At 35.5% G+C, this 19910-nt stretch overlaps 5 protein-coding genes and 1 long non-coding RNA gene across 11 annotated transcripts; 3 read left to right on the top strand and 3 right to left on the bottom strand.

The window, feature by feature from the left end:
• The first annotated feature begins 3113 nt into the window (after window positions 1–3113).
• Window positions 3114–3882, top strand: IDL4 (inflorescence deficient in abscission (IDA)-like 4). The gene has a single exon (NM_001338353.1). It carries the CDS (start codon window positions 3364–3366, stop codon window positions 3643–3645), a length of 282 nt encoding a protein of 93 aa, NP_001319583.1. The 5' UTR covers window positions 3114–3363; the 3' UTR covers window positions 3646–3882.
• A 1760-nt stretch (window positions 3883–5642) lies between these two features.
• On the top strand, window positions 5643–5850 carry AT3G03755. Its single transcript, NR_141033.1, has one exon. It is a non-coding gene; the product is annotated as an other RNA (long non-coding RNA).
• An 813-nt stretch (window positions 5851–6663) lies between these two features.
• On the bottom strand, window positions 6664–8105 carry AT3G18720 (F-box family protein). Its single transcript, NM_112758.2, has 2 exons — window positions 7957–8105; window positions 6664–7780 (listed from the first exon to the last, which is right to left on the bottom strand). Exons 1-2 carry the CDS (start codon window positions 8046–8048, stop codon window positions 6730–6732), a joined length of 1143 nt encoding a protein of 380 aa, NP_566617.1. The 5' UTR covers window positions 8049–8105; the 3' UTR covers window positions 6664–6729.
• A 43-nt stretch (window positions 8106–8148) lies between these two features.
• Window positions 8149–15498, bottom strand: TSK (tetratricopeptide repeat (TPR)-containing protein). The gene is made up of 18 exons (NM_112759.5): window positions 15076–15498; window positions 14151–14951; window positions 13463–13639; window positions 13164–13255; window positions 12575–12673; window positions 11734–12463; window positions 11486–11615; window positions 11157–11273; window positions 10837–10937; window positions 10569–10686; window positions 10332–10444; window positions 10140–10251; window positions 9827–9931; window positions 9673–9739; window positions 9472–9592; window positions 9208–9381; window positions 8928–9045; window positions 8149–8852 (listed from the first exon to the last, which is right to left on the bottom strand). The coding sequence occupies exons 1-18, from the start codon at window positions 15340–15342 to the stop codon at window positions 8359–8361; spliced, it is 3936 nt and encodes a 1311-aa protein (NP_188503.2). The 5' UTR covers window positions 15343–15498; the 3' UTR covers window positions 8149–8358.
• A 101-nt stretch (window positions 15499–15599) lies between these two features.
• RLK902 (Ribosomal protein L7Ae/L30e/S12e/Gadd45 family protein) lies at window positions 15600–16315 on the top strand. Its single transcript, NM_112760.4, has 2 exons — window positions 15600–15860; window positions 15956–16315. Exons 1-2 carry the CDS (start codon window positions 15734–15736, stop codon window positions 16165–16167), a joined length of 339 nt encoding a protein of 112 aa, NP_188504.1. The 5' UTR covers window positions 15600–15733; the 3' UTR covers window positions 16168–16315.
• Window positions 16310–19910, bottom strand: WNK6 (with no lysine (K) kinase 6). Of its 6 annotated transcripts, none has more exons than NM_001202999.2 (8): window positions 19693–19865; window positions 19041–19139; window positions 18803–18840; window positions 18384–18611; window positions 18075–18295; window positions 17761–17918; window positions 17244–17667; window positions 16310–17151 (listed from the first exon to the last, which is right to left on the bottom strand). In NM_001202999.2, exons 2-8 carry the CDS (start codon window positions 19125–19127, stop codon window positions 16604–16606), a joined length of 1704 nt encoding a protein of 567 aa, NP_001189928.1. In that variant the 5' UTR covers window positions 19128–19139; window positions 19693–19865; the 3' UTR covers window positions 16310–16603. The 6 variants fall into 6 exon arrangements, with proteins under 6 accessions (NP_001189928.1, NP_001326381.1, NP_001030723.1 ...); NM_001035646.2 differs by lacking the exon at window positions 17761–17918 and adding an exon at window positions 19264–19317 and having other exon boundaries at window positions 16407–17151; window positions 17244–17624; window positions 19693–19809; NM_001338356.1 differs by lacking the exon at window positions 19693–19865 and adding an exon at window positions 19264–19293 and having other exon boundaries at window positions 16407–17151.

A 19910-nucleotide genomic window follows, 5' to 3' on the forward strand; every position in this document is an offset into this window, starting at 1 on the left:
ATTTAAACTAAAAATAGAATGAGATAATATACTCAGTGATAAGCTTTTATCGAAAAGAAGAAAAACACATTCAGTGAAGATTAAAAACGTTAGTCTGGTTGTTAAATGGCAAAGATAAATCTGTATGAGGCATATTCAATGTTAATTCTCCATACATTTGGGGTGTAAATAATTTAAACTAAATATAGGGTGAAGATAGAGATATGAAGAAGAATCCAGTTCCAAAAGTGTGGGGTTGTATTATTATTCAGAGGTTGCCATTGGCAGAGGCAACTCGTTTGCATCACATGAAAAAAAACATATCCAGTGTCATGTTCCCATTCGAAGTCGACATCATTCAATTCTTAGCGAGTTATTTATGAGGAATTTTCTAGAATATTTGTAAGGAATTTATCAGATTTAACCAGCTTTTTTTTCTTCGATTCAGATTTGGTACAGTTGATTTTGTTGTGTAGTATATGTTAACTTCAACACATTATTAAATTTGGGTGATATAAAACGGGTAATTTATATGGTAAGAAACATCTAAACGTTATGATTCTGATTAAATCAACAAAAAATTGGTAACCGCGAAAATGAAATCCTTTTATTGAGGCGGGCCAACTGATACATATTCAATACATTAGTATATAGTACTATTTTCTTAGAAAATACACAATTACCAGAACTAGCTTTTGTCAAAGAATGACTAGAACTACCTCCAAACGTAATTAGTGTAGAGGTTAGACGCGCGGCCTCCGAACAGATCCATATAGCATCTAATGTTTTTCTTTTCGAATATTGATTATAACCTAATCTACACATAAAATTTAAAATGCTATTGATAATAACATACTAATGATGAAGATTTTTCACACGCTACGGGTAATTAAGGAAGATGATGAGAGTAAAATGAGGAACCACAAAGTAACATAGGAAAACAATGATATAATTCATTCGCGTGCGATTTACATATAATTTCACAACAATCTACTTTTGTTTGTATCATGTAATAAAGGTCATCCTTTTGTTCCTTAATATACGGGATGATTTTGATCACACATATTACGTATACATGATCAAACAAGAGTTCTTTAGTATATTTGAAAGAATTGTTGACAAGAAAGAAACAAGGTTTCGCATGTACGAGGGGGTATCTGCTCGTGTGGGCTATACATGTTTTTGAGTAAACGTGTCGTTATATACATGTAACGTACTGAATATATAGTTTTAAAAAGTTTGGAACATTGTTGGTTGATCATGTGACCAAATTTATTATCTTACACTTTGTGGTCTATCTAAGTTGGAAATTTTTGGTTAAAGGAAATTGCTGACCTAGATTCATTCATAAATTTTCAGGTTAAAGACCAAAAAAGTTATATCTCTTATCTATGACTCGTCATTGGTGCTGGAATTTGATATTTTTTTCCGAATTTTATAGCTAGTTAGTATATCGGTTGAGCTACAAAACTAGAATAGTATGACTTTATTTTATTTGTGGTGTGATTAAAAAAATCAAATTATTAGATTAATTATTGAGAACTATACAGCTATAAAGGTATCATCAATATGCATTTATGTTAACCCACATATAGAGTTAAATTGTGCTTGTTGAAACAAAACATCTTAATCGATCGGTGACATGCGGGATTTCGTGTTACTTGAATCACAAAAATTTACGAGACATTAACGACTAGACTACTAACAATTTGGATATTATCTGAAGAAAAAAAACTTTTAGTAAAGTGCCGTCAAAAAAATGGAAAAACTTTTCGTAAAGTCATATGAGTAACCATAATGGGGACTGCATAAGCCCATTTGAATGGGCTTGAATTTGATGATTAAAAAAGCAATGGCAATTATGTTTTTTCCTTGTCAAAGCAGTGCAATTATGCTTTTAATTTCCATCTTTTCCGTAAACATGATAGCTTAACTGTTAGTGGCCGGAATTTGCAAATTTCTAGAAAGTTTAAAGTACCGGTGAATTTGAAATCGGATAATCAGTCTCTACTTTATTAGAATCATGTATGTAAGCTATATTCGATAGTGCATGATTGGTTAAACTCATGTGTTGAGGCTGATAAACTTTTTTTATATACTATGAATTGAACTAATGAAAGTTGTTATTTAGACATTGATTATGCACATGGATGTCGTATTTGTATATAACATGCTAGCTTTATCTATAGAATAGAAGGGCATATTAAACTCAGCGTTTTAGAAAGTCACATACAGGAACCGCAAACTTTTTTAATCAAGTAATTAATTAGTGGAGAATTCTTTAACAAAAAGAAAGATATTACGCAGCACTTGGACAAATGGTTGGCTCATCAGTCTCTACAAGTGACACTAACCATCTGAGAAAACATTAACTAATTAATAACAAAATCGAAAGACAAGAAATCAATACTGAGAATATAATATCAAAGGACAAAGGAAATTGTTTCCACTTTTCATCTTCTTAACCTGAACTTTGGGGAATTGGGGACCCAAAGGTCTTCTTCATTGACCATCCATTTTTGCTATTCTAAATAATCATTTCTCTCAACCATTCCCTCTTTCAAGTTTCAATGCATTACATCCACATTTGTTATACATTCTAAATTAAACCGTTGTTTAAAGTTTTTTTTTTCTTTTAGTCAATAATTTATGTACAATTGCATGTAACATTTGCGTTACAAGCGGAAACATCTGAGAGAGAAATTTAGCTTGAACTTGGTTAGAAGATATATTAGGAGTAAGGTGTTGGTATTTCAATCACTTAAACGAGAGATTACTGTTTTAATTAGTGCTACTAGATGGAGAAAAATGATTTACGACATTAAAGAGATTTTACAAGTACTTTCAAACATTGGCTTAGACTAAAAACTTCTTAGTTAAATATAAATTTCTTTGTATCATAGTGTAATTTAAAGAAATGAAAAGGTAAAACCATGTTCCCCGGTCCACCTGACACTGCATGTATAAAAAAGAATAAATTCCAAATCAATTATTTTTTAGAATTAAAAAGGATATTTTCAACGCAAAAGATTTTATTTTTTAGTTTTGAGTTTAACAAAAAAGAAGAAACCTTTAGTTATAAATTAATATATAGATAGATACAGACACTCTCTTATGGATGATCATAAGATACGAATAAAATGAATGTTCAGTTTCCCTTACCTTTATAAATTTTTTATTGGCCATTATAATTGTTCCAGCCAAAGTGAGACTTATTCAAAAGGGGTTGCTTTCAAAAGCTCATCTCTCTATCTCTCTCTCTGAATCTGCTGATCTCATCACTACTTACCATCTTTTACTCCATCAAAAAATCCTCAACAACACTCCAAAACAAAATCCCACTTCCTCAAAACTGAAACAAACAAAAAATCCTCAACAATAGAAATGTATCCTACACGTCCACATTATTGGAGAAGAAGATTATCAATAAACCGGCCACAAGCTTTTCTTCTTTTGATTCTCTGCCTCTTCTTCATTCACCACTGCGACGCCTCGAGATTCTCGTCATCAAGCGTTTTCTACAGAAACCCTAATTATGATCATAGCAATAACACGGTGCGGAGAGGCCATTTCTTAGGATTCTTGCCAAGACATTTACCTGTTCCAGCTTCTGCTCCTTCACGAAAACACAACGACATTGGTATTCAAGCCTTGTTGTCTCCTTGATCACTCTCTCTGTCTAGATATATAGTACTATATTTATATCTAATGCATGCACTCATACACAAAGAGTACAAGACCATTCATCGATCTCCGATGTTTGCTTTGACATGAAATTAGGGTTTCAGATGTTTGACCCTATAATTGTTCCTTGATCTTTTGATTATTTTTGGTTTGCATGTAACCTATTTTAGATTAGAAGTGAGAGATATTGTGATTAGGTTTGGGTTTTGTTATTCTCACTCTTCTTTTTTTTTTTTTTTAATATGTAAATCAAGTTTACGAGATTAGATATTAATTAGATGCAACAATCTCGTTACTTCAATGCCTATGTTTACATATCCCGTTGTTTCATCTAATTAATTCTCATTGATCATGTTATTGATTTCTAATAATATCAAAGTTTAATGGGTAAAAAATGGAAAATCATTGTCTATTTTAAAGTCCACAAAGAAAGACCAACAACTTCATTACCGTCTAGAGAACAAAGTGGGTCATCTTTATACTCGTTCAACCAATGAGATATGAAAGAAGAAAAACTGTCTTTAAAAATTGTTACACTATTTAGTTTTTTTCTTTTTTTTCCCAAGAGTTGTTATACTACCACGATAGTTTTTTGCTAGACTGCTGTATACCACTATTACTACATTATCAAAATAGTGAAAGAAATCAACAGTTGGCAATGCACGAAGCTACTATTATATTGTAGTAAAAGAAAGATAGAGTGAGTGATGAAATAAGATGGCCAAAAATTCACGCAAGGTTGAGTTATTAACGTAAAATCGTAAGAATAATAATAGCCTTCGTCATGTGCAGGGTATCCAATAACCCATCCCGCCACGCCCGGACTGATTTGACACTCGTTTACAATTTTGAATATAGCTAGTAGTGATATGATCTAAATTTATTTATTTTCATAATTTTTATTTTCTCAGTTAACCTAAAACTACATTAAATTTCACAACCATATATTGTACACTGGACAAATTAAAATACAAAGTCCTGAGGAAAACCAGAGATCTAACAAAAGATTTTGAAGGTATAGATATAACCAATTAAAATATTCTTCTAAACATTGCTTTTACCACCTAATTTGTAAATAAAAATTATAGATGTATGTATAAATTACATTTTTCACTTTAAGTTCTTTATGGTTTCATGGAGAACATGATTAAGATTAATTATTATATATCACAGAATTTTAAGAGATCATTTTACATTAGACAAGATGCCGAAAGATGAGCCGTTTTTAACAAAAAGTTAAGCTTAATTTTCGCCGAAGGTTCTTATGCATTGAAAAAGTAAACTAAAAGTCTATAATTTAACCAAGATTTACGATTTTTTTTTTTTTTGCATTTTGATTAGTTTCGTATCTTCCTATCTTTCATCAAATTAAATTAACATATATATCACTATCTAATTATATCTCGAACAATTATGAAACATGATGACTCTTTTAATTGGAGGAGAAAATGGCCAACACCGCATGATTTGTAGAATATGATGACTTGATGAGGATAATTAATGGTATTACACGATAAATCTAAACAAAAATCATATTATTATCCCATAATTCCGAAATCGATTCTAAAACTACAAATACACACACGTATGTACCTTCTCAATTATTCATGATTATTATATCAAGAGAAATATTACCCACTACTTTTTTCTAACTTTATTTTATTTATATCAAACAACACAAATTTAAGATGATCACTCCTATATCCACCAAACATTTCACATAACTGATATTAAACTACAACAAAAGCATTCACTACTATTATCAAGTATGTGAAAAAGTGATTTAGAATCGATAATTCTTTAATGTGCTTTTCAAAGTTTCATTCCTAACAATTATACAATGTAATTTGGTAGAAATCAGGACCTTTGACTTTCTGTTATGTTTATATATGCCAAAACAATATCTTCACTCCATGAATCAAACTAAATAATCTTGATCTCTTGACATGAAGAAGATAGATGCATACATAGATTTCTTGCCCACGCTTGTCATTACAATAGTAGAAAACGTTAGGCAAAAGCAAGAATCCGGTAAGAACTATACGAATGATGAATCTGTTTATAAGAACATGAGCAAAAGTTGGTTCAGTTTGTAATGTGTTCAAAAGTGATTCGTGATCCGTTTTTTGATCTCTCTTGTAGTTTTGGTGGAAACCTTAGCTTAAGTGATCCGTTTCTTGATCTCTCTTGTAGTTTTGGTGGAAGCAAACCCGGCCCATTTATTGGTTTTCTTCCAAGCTTTTGCAGAAATACACACATATATATGTATAAGCCATATGGGTATATATCACTTGCTTATAACCATATGAGTATAACTGAAATGTATGGTCAAGCTGGCATGACTTACAAAAATCAGTTAAACTCGGTAAATAGGTGAAGCAATTGAGTACATTTCCTTTTAGCATGTTGTTTGACAAATTGCTGAAACAAAGATTGGTTGCGTCGATTTGAGCTCACAATTCTGTACACTTCTTCAGTGTTCATAGCATCAAACAAATAAATCACCAATGTTGTCTTAGACATGTACAAAGACTGAAAGCACACATAACAGAGATGAGTTTAGGAAAATTCTTACACGTAAACGATTTTTCGGAGGATTCTCACTTAAGAACTTCCCCAAGAATAATCTATAGCAACAACACATGGATCTCCTTGCCAGTTCTTCTTCAACTCATATGGCCTATAATCTTCCTCATGGAATCCATTGAGGGACATGAAAACTACTTAATCTTCCTTGCCTAAGTAGATTGTTCAATTTTCCAACAAAAGAGAGAAAATTATTTGCTACCATCGAATTGACCATAAATAATAAAGTCCAGTTATCAAACATATAAATCGTCAAGAGAAATAGAATTAGAATCACACTGAAAACACTTGTTGTGTCTCAACTCCTAAAGAATATGCACTGGATTGAAAGAAAATTGATCCAATTCATAGAGATAAAAGTATCGGAGTCCGAGCTACAATTCAAACATATAAATTTAACCACCATTGTTTATTGAATCAAAAGCTTTAAAAGGTATTAAAACATGTTTTTTCAAAAACAAAAACACTTAAGGATGATAGTCAAAAATTAAAATTGTCATGAGGTGGCTGGAGCCAAGCGCTGCAGTCATAATAATAGAAAGTTGGATGAGAGCTTTTCACAAAATCATCGATATCCGATGAATATAGAATGTTCCTCTCCTCCTCTGGAAGACCAGCTCTTGTTAAAGAGGTAGCGTCACTTGAAAATACTGTCAAGCCATTAGGTACTTTCATCTCTTCCCACACATTGCCTTGAAGGTTTAGTTTAAAGGCCAACAGTTTTCTGTTGTTTACGCGGCGTGTAGTCACAACAAAGATGTCTCCTTCATGCTCTGTCATGAATACTTGCCTCACAAGCATAATTTTACGACGAAAGGCCCGACATGGTTTCACTGGAAGAACATTCCAGGTTTCTCTAGACGGGTCGAAAACCGAGAGGCGGCCACTGGTACTGAGACAATAGAACATACCATTGGAGAAGATACATCTATTGATTACCTCACCGTAACGCTTTTGATCAAAGTGATGAGTGGTCCATACGGATTCACCAGGGCGCCAAGTATCAACTTTAACAACTGCGTAAAGAAAACTTTGAGGGGTGAAGGATATGACGCAACAACTAGTTGATGTGGGAGCGGCTGAGAAAGTTAAGCAATCGCGTGTGGAATTTTGTGGCACCTGGGGTAAGCAGATGCGTTCCCCGGTAAACGGGTTAAGAAAGAAGACCACATCGGGGTTATCTTTTACCACAAGCAACCAACCATCCTTAGCACAAGCTAATTTATTTCTGTAGCCCGTTAACTCTGGAAACTTGAGGTGATGTGTTTGAGACCGTGATGGGTTAAAGAGAACGTAGTCTCCTTCTTTTGGTCCTCCTCTCTGACTCTGTGGATAAAAAAGCCAAGGACGACTCTGAAACTTCCTGACAGAAACAGCTTCTTTAAGCCATGTCTTGCAGACGAGAGAAGCATGTATGTTGGCTTTTAATCCGAGGCGAGACAGTATCTCTTGCAGCAGATCCGTCGGAATCTGTTTATCCCACAATCCTCTATTAACACAGTTCTTCTTCTTCTTTGGTCCACCATTTCCTCTGATCATTAGAAGAAGAAGACGTGAGGGTAATATAAAGAGAAACACCTCATTCATCTACAAACTTTAATAAGTGAAATCATTCGTTCGTGTTGCTCTTACACAAAACCCTAATTCAGAGAATATCCTAAATCCTGGAATTTCAATTGAAAATAGAACAAAAGCAAAAAGGCTCACGATATTGTGGCTGACGCCGGAAGCGCCTGAACAATGGACCTCGCCGTGAGGGATTCAGCGATCGGCGGATATGTTTGCCGGCGCGTCCTCATTTTGGAGTGATCAGATAGGGTTTTCGTCTTCTAGATGAGAAATGAGTTTTGTTTTTGTTTTTATTTTTAGATCTCTCTCTCAAGTCTCAACATTTTAAGAAATTTTTACATTTTTTAAAAAGTTGCATAAGATTAACGTCACTAAATTTATATGAGCATTAACGCTTAAACTGCAGCAAATTTACACATCACAACCCAAATGTGTAAATATCAATATGTAAAAATTTCTGCAAACGCTCTAAATAAAAATACTCAATATTTAAAAACAGAGGTTTATTATTGGCAAATACAGTTTCAGACAAGATCTTCTTCAGTCCTTTCTGCAGCATGATTTGACTCCGCAACACATCTTTCCTTCGACATAAAAATGGACAGTCTCTTCTTTTACATGCCTTTGGGCGATGCCAGTTCGGGAGCTTGATGATGACCATGACATGTATAATGTTTCCAAGGCTTCAACTGAGAACCCATTGTTGCTTAAGTCCAGAATCTTCAACTGGTTAGCCATTGAAAGAGCGGTAGAAAGCTCTTTCACGATATGGTTCTTGCGTGGCAAACTAAGACTACTCGAGGTTGCAGTTCCTTCCTCTATTTGTTCATCTTCGCTGTCTGCAACTTCGAGATCATCACACTCCATATTGGTTTCACATAGCTCTTGTTCTTTGTCCATTGAGGTGACAGATTTACATGTTCCATGTTCTTGCTCTACCATTACTGATCTTTCCTTCACAGGTTGGCCAAACACAGTCTCATCTTCTATCTTAGCATTGTCAGAAAGATTAAGCTCTTCAAGATTCTTATTATCTGCAGAGCATTTAGTTGATAGTTTAAAAAGGAGAAGATCTTTTGTTTAATAGCAGCTACAAGAATACTTCAGACCTGAAAGTGCTTGAATTATGCATAGAAGCCCAGCGAGCTTCAGATGACACTTGCTTAGAATAAGAACTTTTATGTTTGAACAAGGATTCCTAAGCAGCTCCCCAAGTGCACTGATTCCCTGTTTGTTTAGTGTTTCAGAGAGTCAGTTATGCTTTGAGAAGACATGAACTTAAAATCACATGTTGAATGATTGCAAATTCTTTAGCTTATTCTATCACCATTGCAGCCTCAACAGAGTTAGATAAAAGAGCTTTAGGATGTTGAGTCATAGAAAACATACCTCTTCGGTGATTGGATTTCCTCCAACATTAAACTCAAGAATGCTAGAGGTTAGAGTAACATCTTGGTTGAGCTTAATAAAGAAAGAGGAAGCTAGTCCACAACATGAAAGGTCGAGCTTCACAGTTTCTTCCTTCTGATAACATAGAGATTCAGTAACTTTTATAGCCCCGTCCTAGAATAATTTGTATAGTATCGTCAGATAAAAAAAGATGTATTTATCACAATATAAGAATTCAATTTTGAATGCTAAACATATCATTACCGTTCCTATTCCACTGCTGCCAACCAAAAGTTTTGACAGAGATGGAGTCTTAACAAGTGCATAAAGGCTATCAACAACTTGGCTGCTCAGCTTTATGCCATTCATGCTCAGTTCTGCAAAGCTGCAGTGTTTTGACATATGATCATGTTAGATGGATTTACGTATAAAAAAAAAACAGCTTTAAAATGTGTTTCTTTCAACCTGCTTAGAGTAGCCAATTTAGCCAAGAGGTTTTGAATACTACTCCCTGAAACAGGATTATTATAACCTGCCATATACGGATCCACCAACTTCAGCAAACTGAAACGAGATAAAAAAAATAAATTGAATGTACATAACAAATTAGAAAGATCACCTATACAGAGTTGTGAAAGTCCTGACTTCGAATCCAAAGCATTAGCTACCTTTTGGATTGTTCTTGATGTAAGTGAACAATGTTCCACATTCAAGCTGTAAAGTGCTAAGAAACAAAAGGGGACACATTAATGTAAGCTAGTGAATGGAAGAAAATGTTTAAGATTATTAAACCTAATATCAGGTATTTCATATATCTATCTACTGGGTTTATAAGACACCAGTGAAACCAAGAAACAAAACATACCATCAGGGCATTTAGATACTGTAAATGAATTATCATAATTTAAAAAAAAAAAAAAAAAAATCTATACCCCGGCAATTTTTCACTATAGTTGAGAGGTATGATCCACAAGCATCTGTAAGTCGATTCCTGGACACATTGAGGACTTCAAGTCGAGTGAACAGAACAGGGCATTCACAGATCTGGTAAAGAGGAGTATATTAAATAATACGAAAATAACATGAATATGTGAAATTTTCTAGCTTTGGGCCTAGTAGTGTACCTGAAACAAAGCAGTTGGACCAAATCGATTGCAGTGCAAATCCAAAGTTAAAGCACCATACATCTGGCTTGATGAGGCAAAAAGTTGTTTCAATTTCTCCATTGTTCCATTCCCTAACAACCAATGAGACGATGGAAATTAACACTTCTGAATTTCCTAGTAGTTCCCTATGCATAACCAACTAACTCACTTAGGTCAGCTCATTAAATTAAGTAAGACGTCAGAGGCAACTTTCACCTAGCATATTGTGGGAGAGATCCAACATAGCAATATTGTGGACATGGAGGGCACACAATAATGGAGCAGCTGATATGTCTTGCAGTTCACATTCTGACACATTGATATCATCTTCTACCTGATAAACATACAACGAAATAACCATTCAGATTATACATCAAATAAAGTAAGAATTTGTAACTAGCTAGCTTTAAGTAGGTTGAAAAGCAAACAAAGAGAAGAAAATATTTCATACATTAACCGCTAAAATTTGGGGTAATACTCTCACCTCCGAAATATATAATTTCTTAAGCAATTTCATACTGGGTTTCTCTGACAACGACTGGCAACAGTCCATGTATAGTTTCATCAGGCGCTTGTGAACCCAGCCTGAAAACAAATTAATTTCATGCTGATTCAGCCGTGGTGTATAAATAAGAGGGAAGAATCAATGACCATAATCTTAAAAGCCAATACAGCGGTTCAGCACAATCATGTAAAAAGTGAGAGAACAATTTGTGATGAAAACAAATTTATAGAATGATCAGCTTGACAATCATACATCCAAATATCATGAGTAGATTCCAATTCTATCAAGGAAATACTTACCATCAACGGAAGCTTCAATAACAACATTTTCAGAAGAGTCCCTGAGAATCGCATATAGTTCCAATGGTTTCAGAACTCTTCCACCATATTCCAAATGATGAATGATCGGCAACAGACCTAACGCAAATTGAATGTTCAAAGATTCAAACTTTTAGAGCAAAACTTAAAACGTGCTAGGAAACAAGGGGAATGATATCAAAAAGCAAAAGAAATGTTATTAAGCGTGAGATGAGAATTATAGGACTGATCCGAACTGGGATCATGCATTATAGAGACTGATCCGAACTGGGATCATCCTAAAGTTTTGCTAAGAAAACAAAAGCACATACCTTTAGATTTCTCATCGTCAGGAAGCTGTAAATAGTATAGGCAAGTAAGTTCCACCTTCACAGACTCATCATCGTGAGAACAGGAGTCTAAAGCTATGTGTTCATTTTCAATTTCAATTTTTATTTTTCGCTGCAACAAGTAAAACATATAGTTATCATGAAGAAGATTGGACGAAGTAGAAAAATAAATGAAATCCAATCCCAAGAATGGTCAATGATAACTCAAAAACCAGATCACAGTTGCTCACATCCTCAGTTTTTGAGTAAGCGTGGAAGTTCACGAGAGCAGCTCCAGTTTTGCAGGACGTGCCGTTGGAGTCGCCAACATCACATTGAGATCCTTTTTTACGACGACCAGTTGTTTCAACAGCTATATTATTACTCAAAGATCTACAATTGCTGACATTTGGAGCCACCTTAATAGGATGGAGAGGCGTATACGAGCAAGAACCTTCTTCTACATTATCTTGGATGGCACGATTATCCGTATAATTAATAGCACCATCAAAATACATACTTTCCTCAGAAACCTCTTCATTCTGCCTTAGAACTTTGTGAGAACTGTCTTTAGGGCATCCCAGCTCATATTCGGTCTCACTTTCATCATCAGAGAGGATTACTCGAATACGCTTTCGACCAGCAACTGTCTGCTGAGAGTCTGCTACTACAGAGAAATCTTTCTTCGTCTGATCAGTGTCAGCATCTTGTTTTCCTGAAACTTGTTTCCTTTTGAACAGACGTTTTCCAGGCTGGAGAAATGAAATTAGTGGCACATCATCATTTGCTTCATCCAGATCTGCTAACCGTTCTGATCTAAGTGAATTTGGTGTTTGCGGTGAGCTACATGCATTTGGCCTATCATTCGATACATTCGCATGCCCTTCTGAGTCAGTTTCAGAGCATTCATCTTGTGTACTACATTCGGCTTTCTCAGCATGTTCTGACTCCTTCAGATTTTGTATTGTTTCCTTCAATTCACTAGACAGTAGAAATAATATATGAGTAAAATGAAATACTTGAAACTGCAAACCTTACACCAGATTTGGTGTCTATCCATATTCCGTCCAGTGACAAAACAGTAATTGTTACCTGGCTTTTTGAGCATTCCCAAATCTCATCATATGGATATAGTGTATATCTTCCAGTGCAGAAAGCTGGATTGAAGGAAGATTAGCTTTCAAAGCAATTCTGCAGGATCAAATGAAAATAAATCCAGAAAGACCAATAGTTAATTTATTAGCATGCAGTATGTGTGTATAAATTCACGTAAATGTATATGCGATGTGTTTGAATATAGCAGAAGAAAGTCACAGAAAAAATATTTTAAGTGATTGAAAATGCAAAATGTGCTATAATTATCCACTATCATGAGAAGTACTGATTCAAAGTACATTGTATTATTTATTCAGAAGCCATAGTGCAGTAATTCGTGAACTTAGTCGAAAGGGACAACCAACAAGCAGTTAAGTACTTTATAGCACATTCACATTTGCTCTGCTTCAAGTGTTCTTTCCATTTTAAGAAAAAAATGAGTTTCATCGCCGTCATATTGTTCAATGGAATTATCAGTTCTCTCAAGGAAAATTAATAAGTAGATTTACTAGGACTGAATCACAAACATAACCAAATAATAGCTCAAATGCGCAGTTTGATAAAGATTACTTATAATTGGATCTACCTGTACCCCTCTTCATATGCCTGAAGTGCTCCTGTCCATTCCCCAATACAGTCCAAACCATTACCAATATTAATCTTCGCTAGTGCTTGACCCTACAAGAGACCACCATAAGTGAATATTAGAATCAGGAAAGAAGAATAGCTATAATATTGACAAATCCAAGAAAAGGTATAATCAGTTTTCCACAGAAAATGTTCAGTAGAGGCCTAATGAATTATTTCTGGTTTTGTGAATCAAATTCTGATGACAGTAGTGAACATAGGTTTTTATAATTAATCGTGCAAGCAAACAAATCTCACCTCCAGATTACCAATTGCTTCATGTCCCTCATAACTTCTTATGAACCACTTCAGGGACTTTCTGAAATTTCTGAGATTTTGGTAAGATTCTCCAACAATCATGAAGGCATCACTCAGCTTTTCCTTGTCACAGAGTTCATCTGATATTTTCTTCTTCCTTTTTGAATATTGAAGATGCTAAGACATTCAAAGAAGAAATAGCAACCCTTTAGTTGCATGCAAACTTCAAATGGCAGCCTCCTACTTAACTTTCAAAACTATATCACAAGTCATTGAAACAGTGATGCAGAGACTTGGATCACTCAGTATCCGTATGATACAGAATAATCATCGTTTTGCCACATAATAACTTTACTTTGCAAGTTCAGAACAAAGATATTATCCCAGCATTCAAAAGATAGGTTTTCTTGAGAGAACAAGAATCATGTAATTCTTTGATAATATAGTCTTCCTGACTGATCTGAAAAGACAGTGTCAATAGCAGAAGTTCACAAAACTTAAATCAAATCTAAGAAAATAGCATATTTTTCCTACTCCATACTACCTGATGAAATCTCACAATGCTTATTCATCATTAAAAACCCCTACGATGGACAACTTTAACTTCTGGAAACTTTTCAAATAAATGCGAACATGGGGTGGAGTGATAGGACTAAAAAGGAAGGAGTGTTTAAGTTATAAAACTCACCTTCAGCCATGCGAATACCATGCTAGATTTATCAATAAGACTTCCAAGACAAGCATTTACTTGGAGCATAGACTTTCGTTCCTCCGAAGTGCCTTTGGCATCAGTCATTTCTGCAGACAACTTCTTAAGCATAAGCTCTTCTTCTCTCAATTCTTCCATAACTTTCATGGATTTCTTGACTATCTTGGTATTATGCTCTATCTGTTCAACCAATGCACTCTCGTCTTGCATAGATTTCGCTAGACTAGAAGCTTTACCATAACATAAAAGAGCATCAATGTACTTTTGGGTCTTGTTGTGTAATTCAGCGAGATTGATATACCCCTTCGCTTCTCCTTGGACATGATTAATCTTATGACAGATATTAATATCCATCTCAATGTGTTTCTTTGCTTCATCCCAACTTCTCAGCGCCATAAAAACGTTTCCAAGGTTATGATGAAGCCTACTCCGAGCAGCATCATACTCTCTCACCTCCTCTTCATCGCAAATCTGCAGCCCTTTCTTAAGAATAGTACGGGCTGCTTCAGGATTATCAAGATCAAGGTCAAGCATACCGATGTTGTTATGTGCGTTAATATACTCCTCAAGGAATCCGCTAGATTCTCCAGGAGGTGGTTTCTCCTTGAGAATCTGTGCAAGTTCCATGGCTTTCTTAAAGTACTTTTTAGCACTCTGAATGGCTTCACAATCATCCTCAGACTTCAAGAACATTTCATGGTAAGTACGTCCAAGTTGAGTACATGCTCTTTGCTTCTCCACAGTGTCATTAGCTTCTTCAGCTAGCTGTAAATGCTTCTTCTGCAACCACCAGAAAAAAACACAAATTCAAAATGAAAAACTCAAACACCAAAATTATTCACGGAAAATTCAGGAAGCCAACAATAACCAAGTAGGAAAAAGCAATTGATTCAAGAGGGCTTACCTGATAAATCAAGGCTTCTTCGAAATTTTCGAGGCGGAGATAGATCTCGCCAAGAGACTGACAAGTAGGTAACAAATCTTTCCCAGGTAAATACTTGACGGAGATATCGTAATCAATCCTAAACCACTTGAGAGCATCAACGTACTCTCCATGATTCTTAAGGATATCGCCGACATTGTTAGCCCACCTCGCCTGTTCTCTCCGGTCACCCACTTCTTCTGCTTTCCGGTACGCTCTCTTCGCCGCAGCTACATCTAATCGACCCATCGGATGATGATTTCTCCGTTCTTCAATTGAAAGGTTTTTGTTTTCTTCCTTCCGATTTTCAGATTTCTCGAAATTTCTTTCTCAGTGATTTTGATTTTCTCATTTTCTCCAGTCGCCAAATTTTTGGTCCCATCCCAAACTATCCCGCCAAAATTCAAGGGTAAATTAGAAATTTTCATACCCTAAATCCTGAAGTTATAGGCCTTTTAGTTTGGGCCTTGGGTCGAGTTTATTTTGGGCTTCTTATATCCTCCTGTCTCCTGACAAGAAAACAAAAAAACCCTAAGGGTTCTAAGGCACTCGCTATATAAACTATCATTTTGCGCCGCCCGAACCCGAAGAAGAACTCTCTCTTGTAAACCTGCGATCTGAATCTTCCCGGCGGTGAAAAATGGTTGCGGAGAAGAAGGCGAAGAAGTCCCATGAAGGAATCAACAGCAGATTAGCTCTTGTGATGAAGAGTGGAAAGTACACTCTTGGATACAAGTCTGTTCTCAAATCCCTTCGCAGCTCCAAAGGTAAAAATTTAAAATCCCTCTTCATCGATTGATTATAGTGTTCGTCTTCCTCGTAATTTAGTTGAATAATTGTTGGATATTGTTGGGGGGTTTAGGTAAGCTGATATTGATATCTAGCAATTGCCCACCGTTGAGAAGGTCAGAGATTGAATACTATGCGATGCTTGCTAAAGTTGGAGTTCATCGCTACAATGGCAACAATGTTGATTTGGGTACTGCTTGTGGTAAATACTTCCGAGTTTCTTGCCTCAGCATCGTTGATCCTGGTGATTCCGACATCATCAAGACACTTCCTGGAGATCAGTGATTCTGATTTTGATGATTTTGCCATGTTGTTCTCTATGCTTGATTATGCTTTGTGTTCTTCAAAGACTTAATGTTAGATTTCTTTGGTTTCCCGACTTCCTCTTAATGGTTATAATTAATTACTACATTTTCGTCTCTGTTGATTGATTCCTTACACGAAAAGGCTTGATTACTTTTATTACAATAGTTGGCTATTAACTAATTACATGTTCAATTTATACAAAATCATATATAATGGACAATCTCTTAGAACATTTTAACAGGAACCATTTTTTATGTTCTAACTTGTAACAACCAACCAAATTAAATCTCAATTAATCAAATAGAAACCCTTCATCTTTCTACACTTCTCCTCCAACCAACAAATTAAACAAAAGAGATTAAAAACACAAAAGCTCTTCATCAGTATCAACGTTTTCTTTGAGCTTTTTTGGCTATTACTTTAACTTCATCAGAGACAACTTTTTCTTCGTCTCCATAATGGCCTCTTCTCTTTTCGTTGCTATCTCTTTCATATCTTCCTGATACTTAGCTTCTATCTCCTCCAGCTCTTGTCTTAACCTTTCTTCTTCCTCCAAACTTACTGGTTCGGTTGCTTCTTCTACTTCTTGAATGGAGCTCTTGTCTTCTCCTTTGGTGGCATCGACGCATTGCTTATCTTCCTCATCTGATCGTGGGCAATCTGAGTTACACGAGTGACTAACCAACTCACAAGTATCATGAAAAACAGTCTCCTCTTGTTTCTGTGGCTTTGCTTCGTTATGATGACTTCTTGAGTTCTGATTCAGTTGCGAATGGATGAGATGATCGACTGTGACATCGGTTTTCCAGGTGGGTATCATGTTGACAAGTAGTATATCAATCAGCTCGGCTATAAACGTGACGTTCTGGTCAGTTAACTCGAGTTGCTCAACCATCTCACTCGACACCTTAGAAGCAGTGTCCCCTTCTTGATAGAACAGGAAATGAATGTTCCTCACACGCCCTGTGCAACAAGACACAGTTATATTAAGTTTCAGAATGCAAAAATATCGAAGAAAGTAATGAATCTTAGCTGGAGCAGAATAAAGAACTGACCATTCTCATCTACTATACGAAGAATTAAGGACACAGACTGCTCATCGTTTTCTTCACCCTTGAGGACAAAGAAATTCCCTCTCTTTGCGCGTCTAACCTCAATACACCTGGATCCTGAATTGTCGCTAAAAGTAACAATAGGCAGGTTACTGTCTTCATCAAGATCTATCGACAAGGTTTTACTAGGCCGTGTTGTAGGAGGACCTTCAGACATAAGGCAACGGTCTCCAAATGCGCCTTCTTTGGGCATTACAATGTCAGGAAGCGGCAAAGGATTGTTCATTGTTAAACCATTTAGTTGCAGAAAAGGGTCCAATAAAAGCTCTTTTGCTGACAGCCTTTCGGATGCAGGAAGTAAGCATTTCTCAATAAACTGTTTTACTTCTGGGTCTTTAACCCTGGAGAGTGAAGCAGGTTTTATTCCCTTGAAATCACCAAGAAGAAGAATCGGTTAAAATCTTGTCCGTAAACTATTGACAGGGATTATGTGGCATATATGTCTTTGTTGCTAACTCACCGATGAAACCTTCTTGTATATCTGAGCAGAGTTTTTGCATTCACAGTAGGGATAATCAAATGTCACCATCTCCAACATACACATCCCAAATGAATAAATATCAGCCAATTCGTTGTAGTTCTCGTCGTAAAGCTCGGGTGCCATAAACTCCGGGGTTCCTGTTGGCAACATACAATTTGACCCCAAAAGAAGAGAAATTCAAATGTGACAGACAAAGAATATAGCATGGCTACAACTGTATCCGGTCTTCTTGGATTAAACCAGAAAAAGTGAATATGTAAGTAACACCAACAAGCGGGAAATAGAAACTATACCAATCACACTTTTGGCATTAGCTTGCTCCATGACAGTGGCTAGACCAAGATCTCCTATTTTCACTTCTCCATGGTTTCCATTGATAAAAATGTTGTCGCATTTGAGATCCCGATGTATAATTGGTGGCTCTTGACCGTGAAGATATCTCAAACCCATTAAAATCTGCCTCGCCCAATTCTTGACGGCCTTCATGTTCACCTTCCTGTGTTTCTTGCGGTAGCTGAAACCAAAGATTTCTTAAACTCCATAACAGTGATCTCCTCAATAAGAAGAAAGGGAAAGAAAAAAAAAAGAAGAGAGATACATACTGCCGGAGGCTCCCTGAAGTGAATAGCTCAGTTATTATGTTAACAGTCTTGTTCTTATCATCGATCCATGAATTATAGAACCTAATAATATTATTGTGCTTCAATGATTTCAACAGACGCACTTCAGAATAGAGCCTCTCCAGGCAATTCGGTGACTGCAAAACATCATCTATCCGTACTTGGTTCCATGCGACTTCAATTCCATCTACTTCATCAAATGCCTTATAACTGATTTCCTTGAGTTAAGGTACAAACCAAAAAAGATGCAGAATATAGGAGAAAGATATTAATTCATTCTCGTAAAAGAGTTTCGAAAAACAAAATCACTAAAATGATATGAGTACATTTCTAGGAAGCTTCTGATATCAAGAATACTCTAAATCTCCGAAATAAATATGAAAACAAACCGAAAAGGATACACAGTCTTGAATGCCCCTTTTCCAATGACCTCTTTATACTGAAAGGTCCACAATTGATTGGTTAAGAACATCAGAGATCTAAATCACCTCACAATATTTACTCAAACCTTAACATTAAGAAGTAAAACAAGCCAAAGGGAGGTGGAACTTGGTTTCATAGTATCGACCAATTGAATGGTAAAACACTTAACAAATAGAAAAAAGATAGCATTCCAATTTCCAAAGAGCCTCTTCATACCCGTATATATCGAAAAGTTGGATCAACTTCGAGCACTTCGGGGTCAGGAGGCTCTTGAAGTGCAGAAGCATCATCTGTACCTTCCATTCTTTCTTAAACCTTGCAAAAGTTGACAACAGAAAACAAATCCATAAAAACACAGAACGATCATAGAAACCCTTTAGATTCTTTTGGGTGCAACACCTTGAAATAAAAAGAATTTCAAGGACAACAAGATACTCACACGCTAATTCAACTCTAAATCCAATTTTTTGTGAAACTTTTTAACCTTCGATTACTATCCAGCTCATATCAACAACAAAGACAAAACAGAACAAAAACAAAATTAAAGTAAAGCTCGTCAAAATTTAGGATCGTGACATAATTTTTATAAAAAACAATCCAATACTCTTCTTCTCAGATTATATTCTGTCAAAATATCCACATTCGACACAGGTATAAACAATTGACATGAACTATTTCATAATTTTGAGAGGAGAAAAAAAAAATGCATACATGAGTATACATTCATATACATTCACATCAATGCATACATTCATATGAACATAGAAAACACACGATTAAAAGATTTTCTCTCTCAAAAAAAAAAACGGTATAAGGCAACAGAATCGCGTAAATTTGTATTAATAAGATTCTGACGTTTCGATTATACCTGGAGAAACGAAGCTTTGTTCTGTAATTGAGACGAAACGGAGAAGGAGAACAACAATGGGAAGAAAAATCAGAACCCTAATTGAGAGAAATCGATGGATGAAGAAGAAGATGCAGCGACACGGGAAATTATAACAAGTGTTTGTTCTTAGCTCATTTACGAACCACCACCTCTATTTTAATTTCCTTCTTTTTTCCCAATATTAATTTTTAGAAATG

Source organism: Arabidopsis thaliana, chromosome 3, assembly GCF_000001735.4.
Source record: "Arabidopsis thaliana chromosome 3, partial sequence".
NCBI classification, from domain to species: Eukaryota; Viridiplantae; Streptophyta; class Magnoliopsida; order Brassicales; family Brassicaceae; genus Arabidopsis; species Arabidopsis thaliana.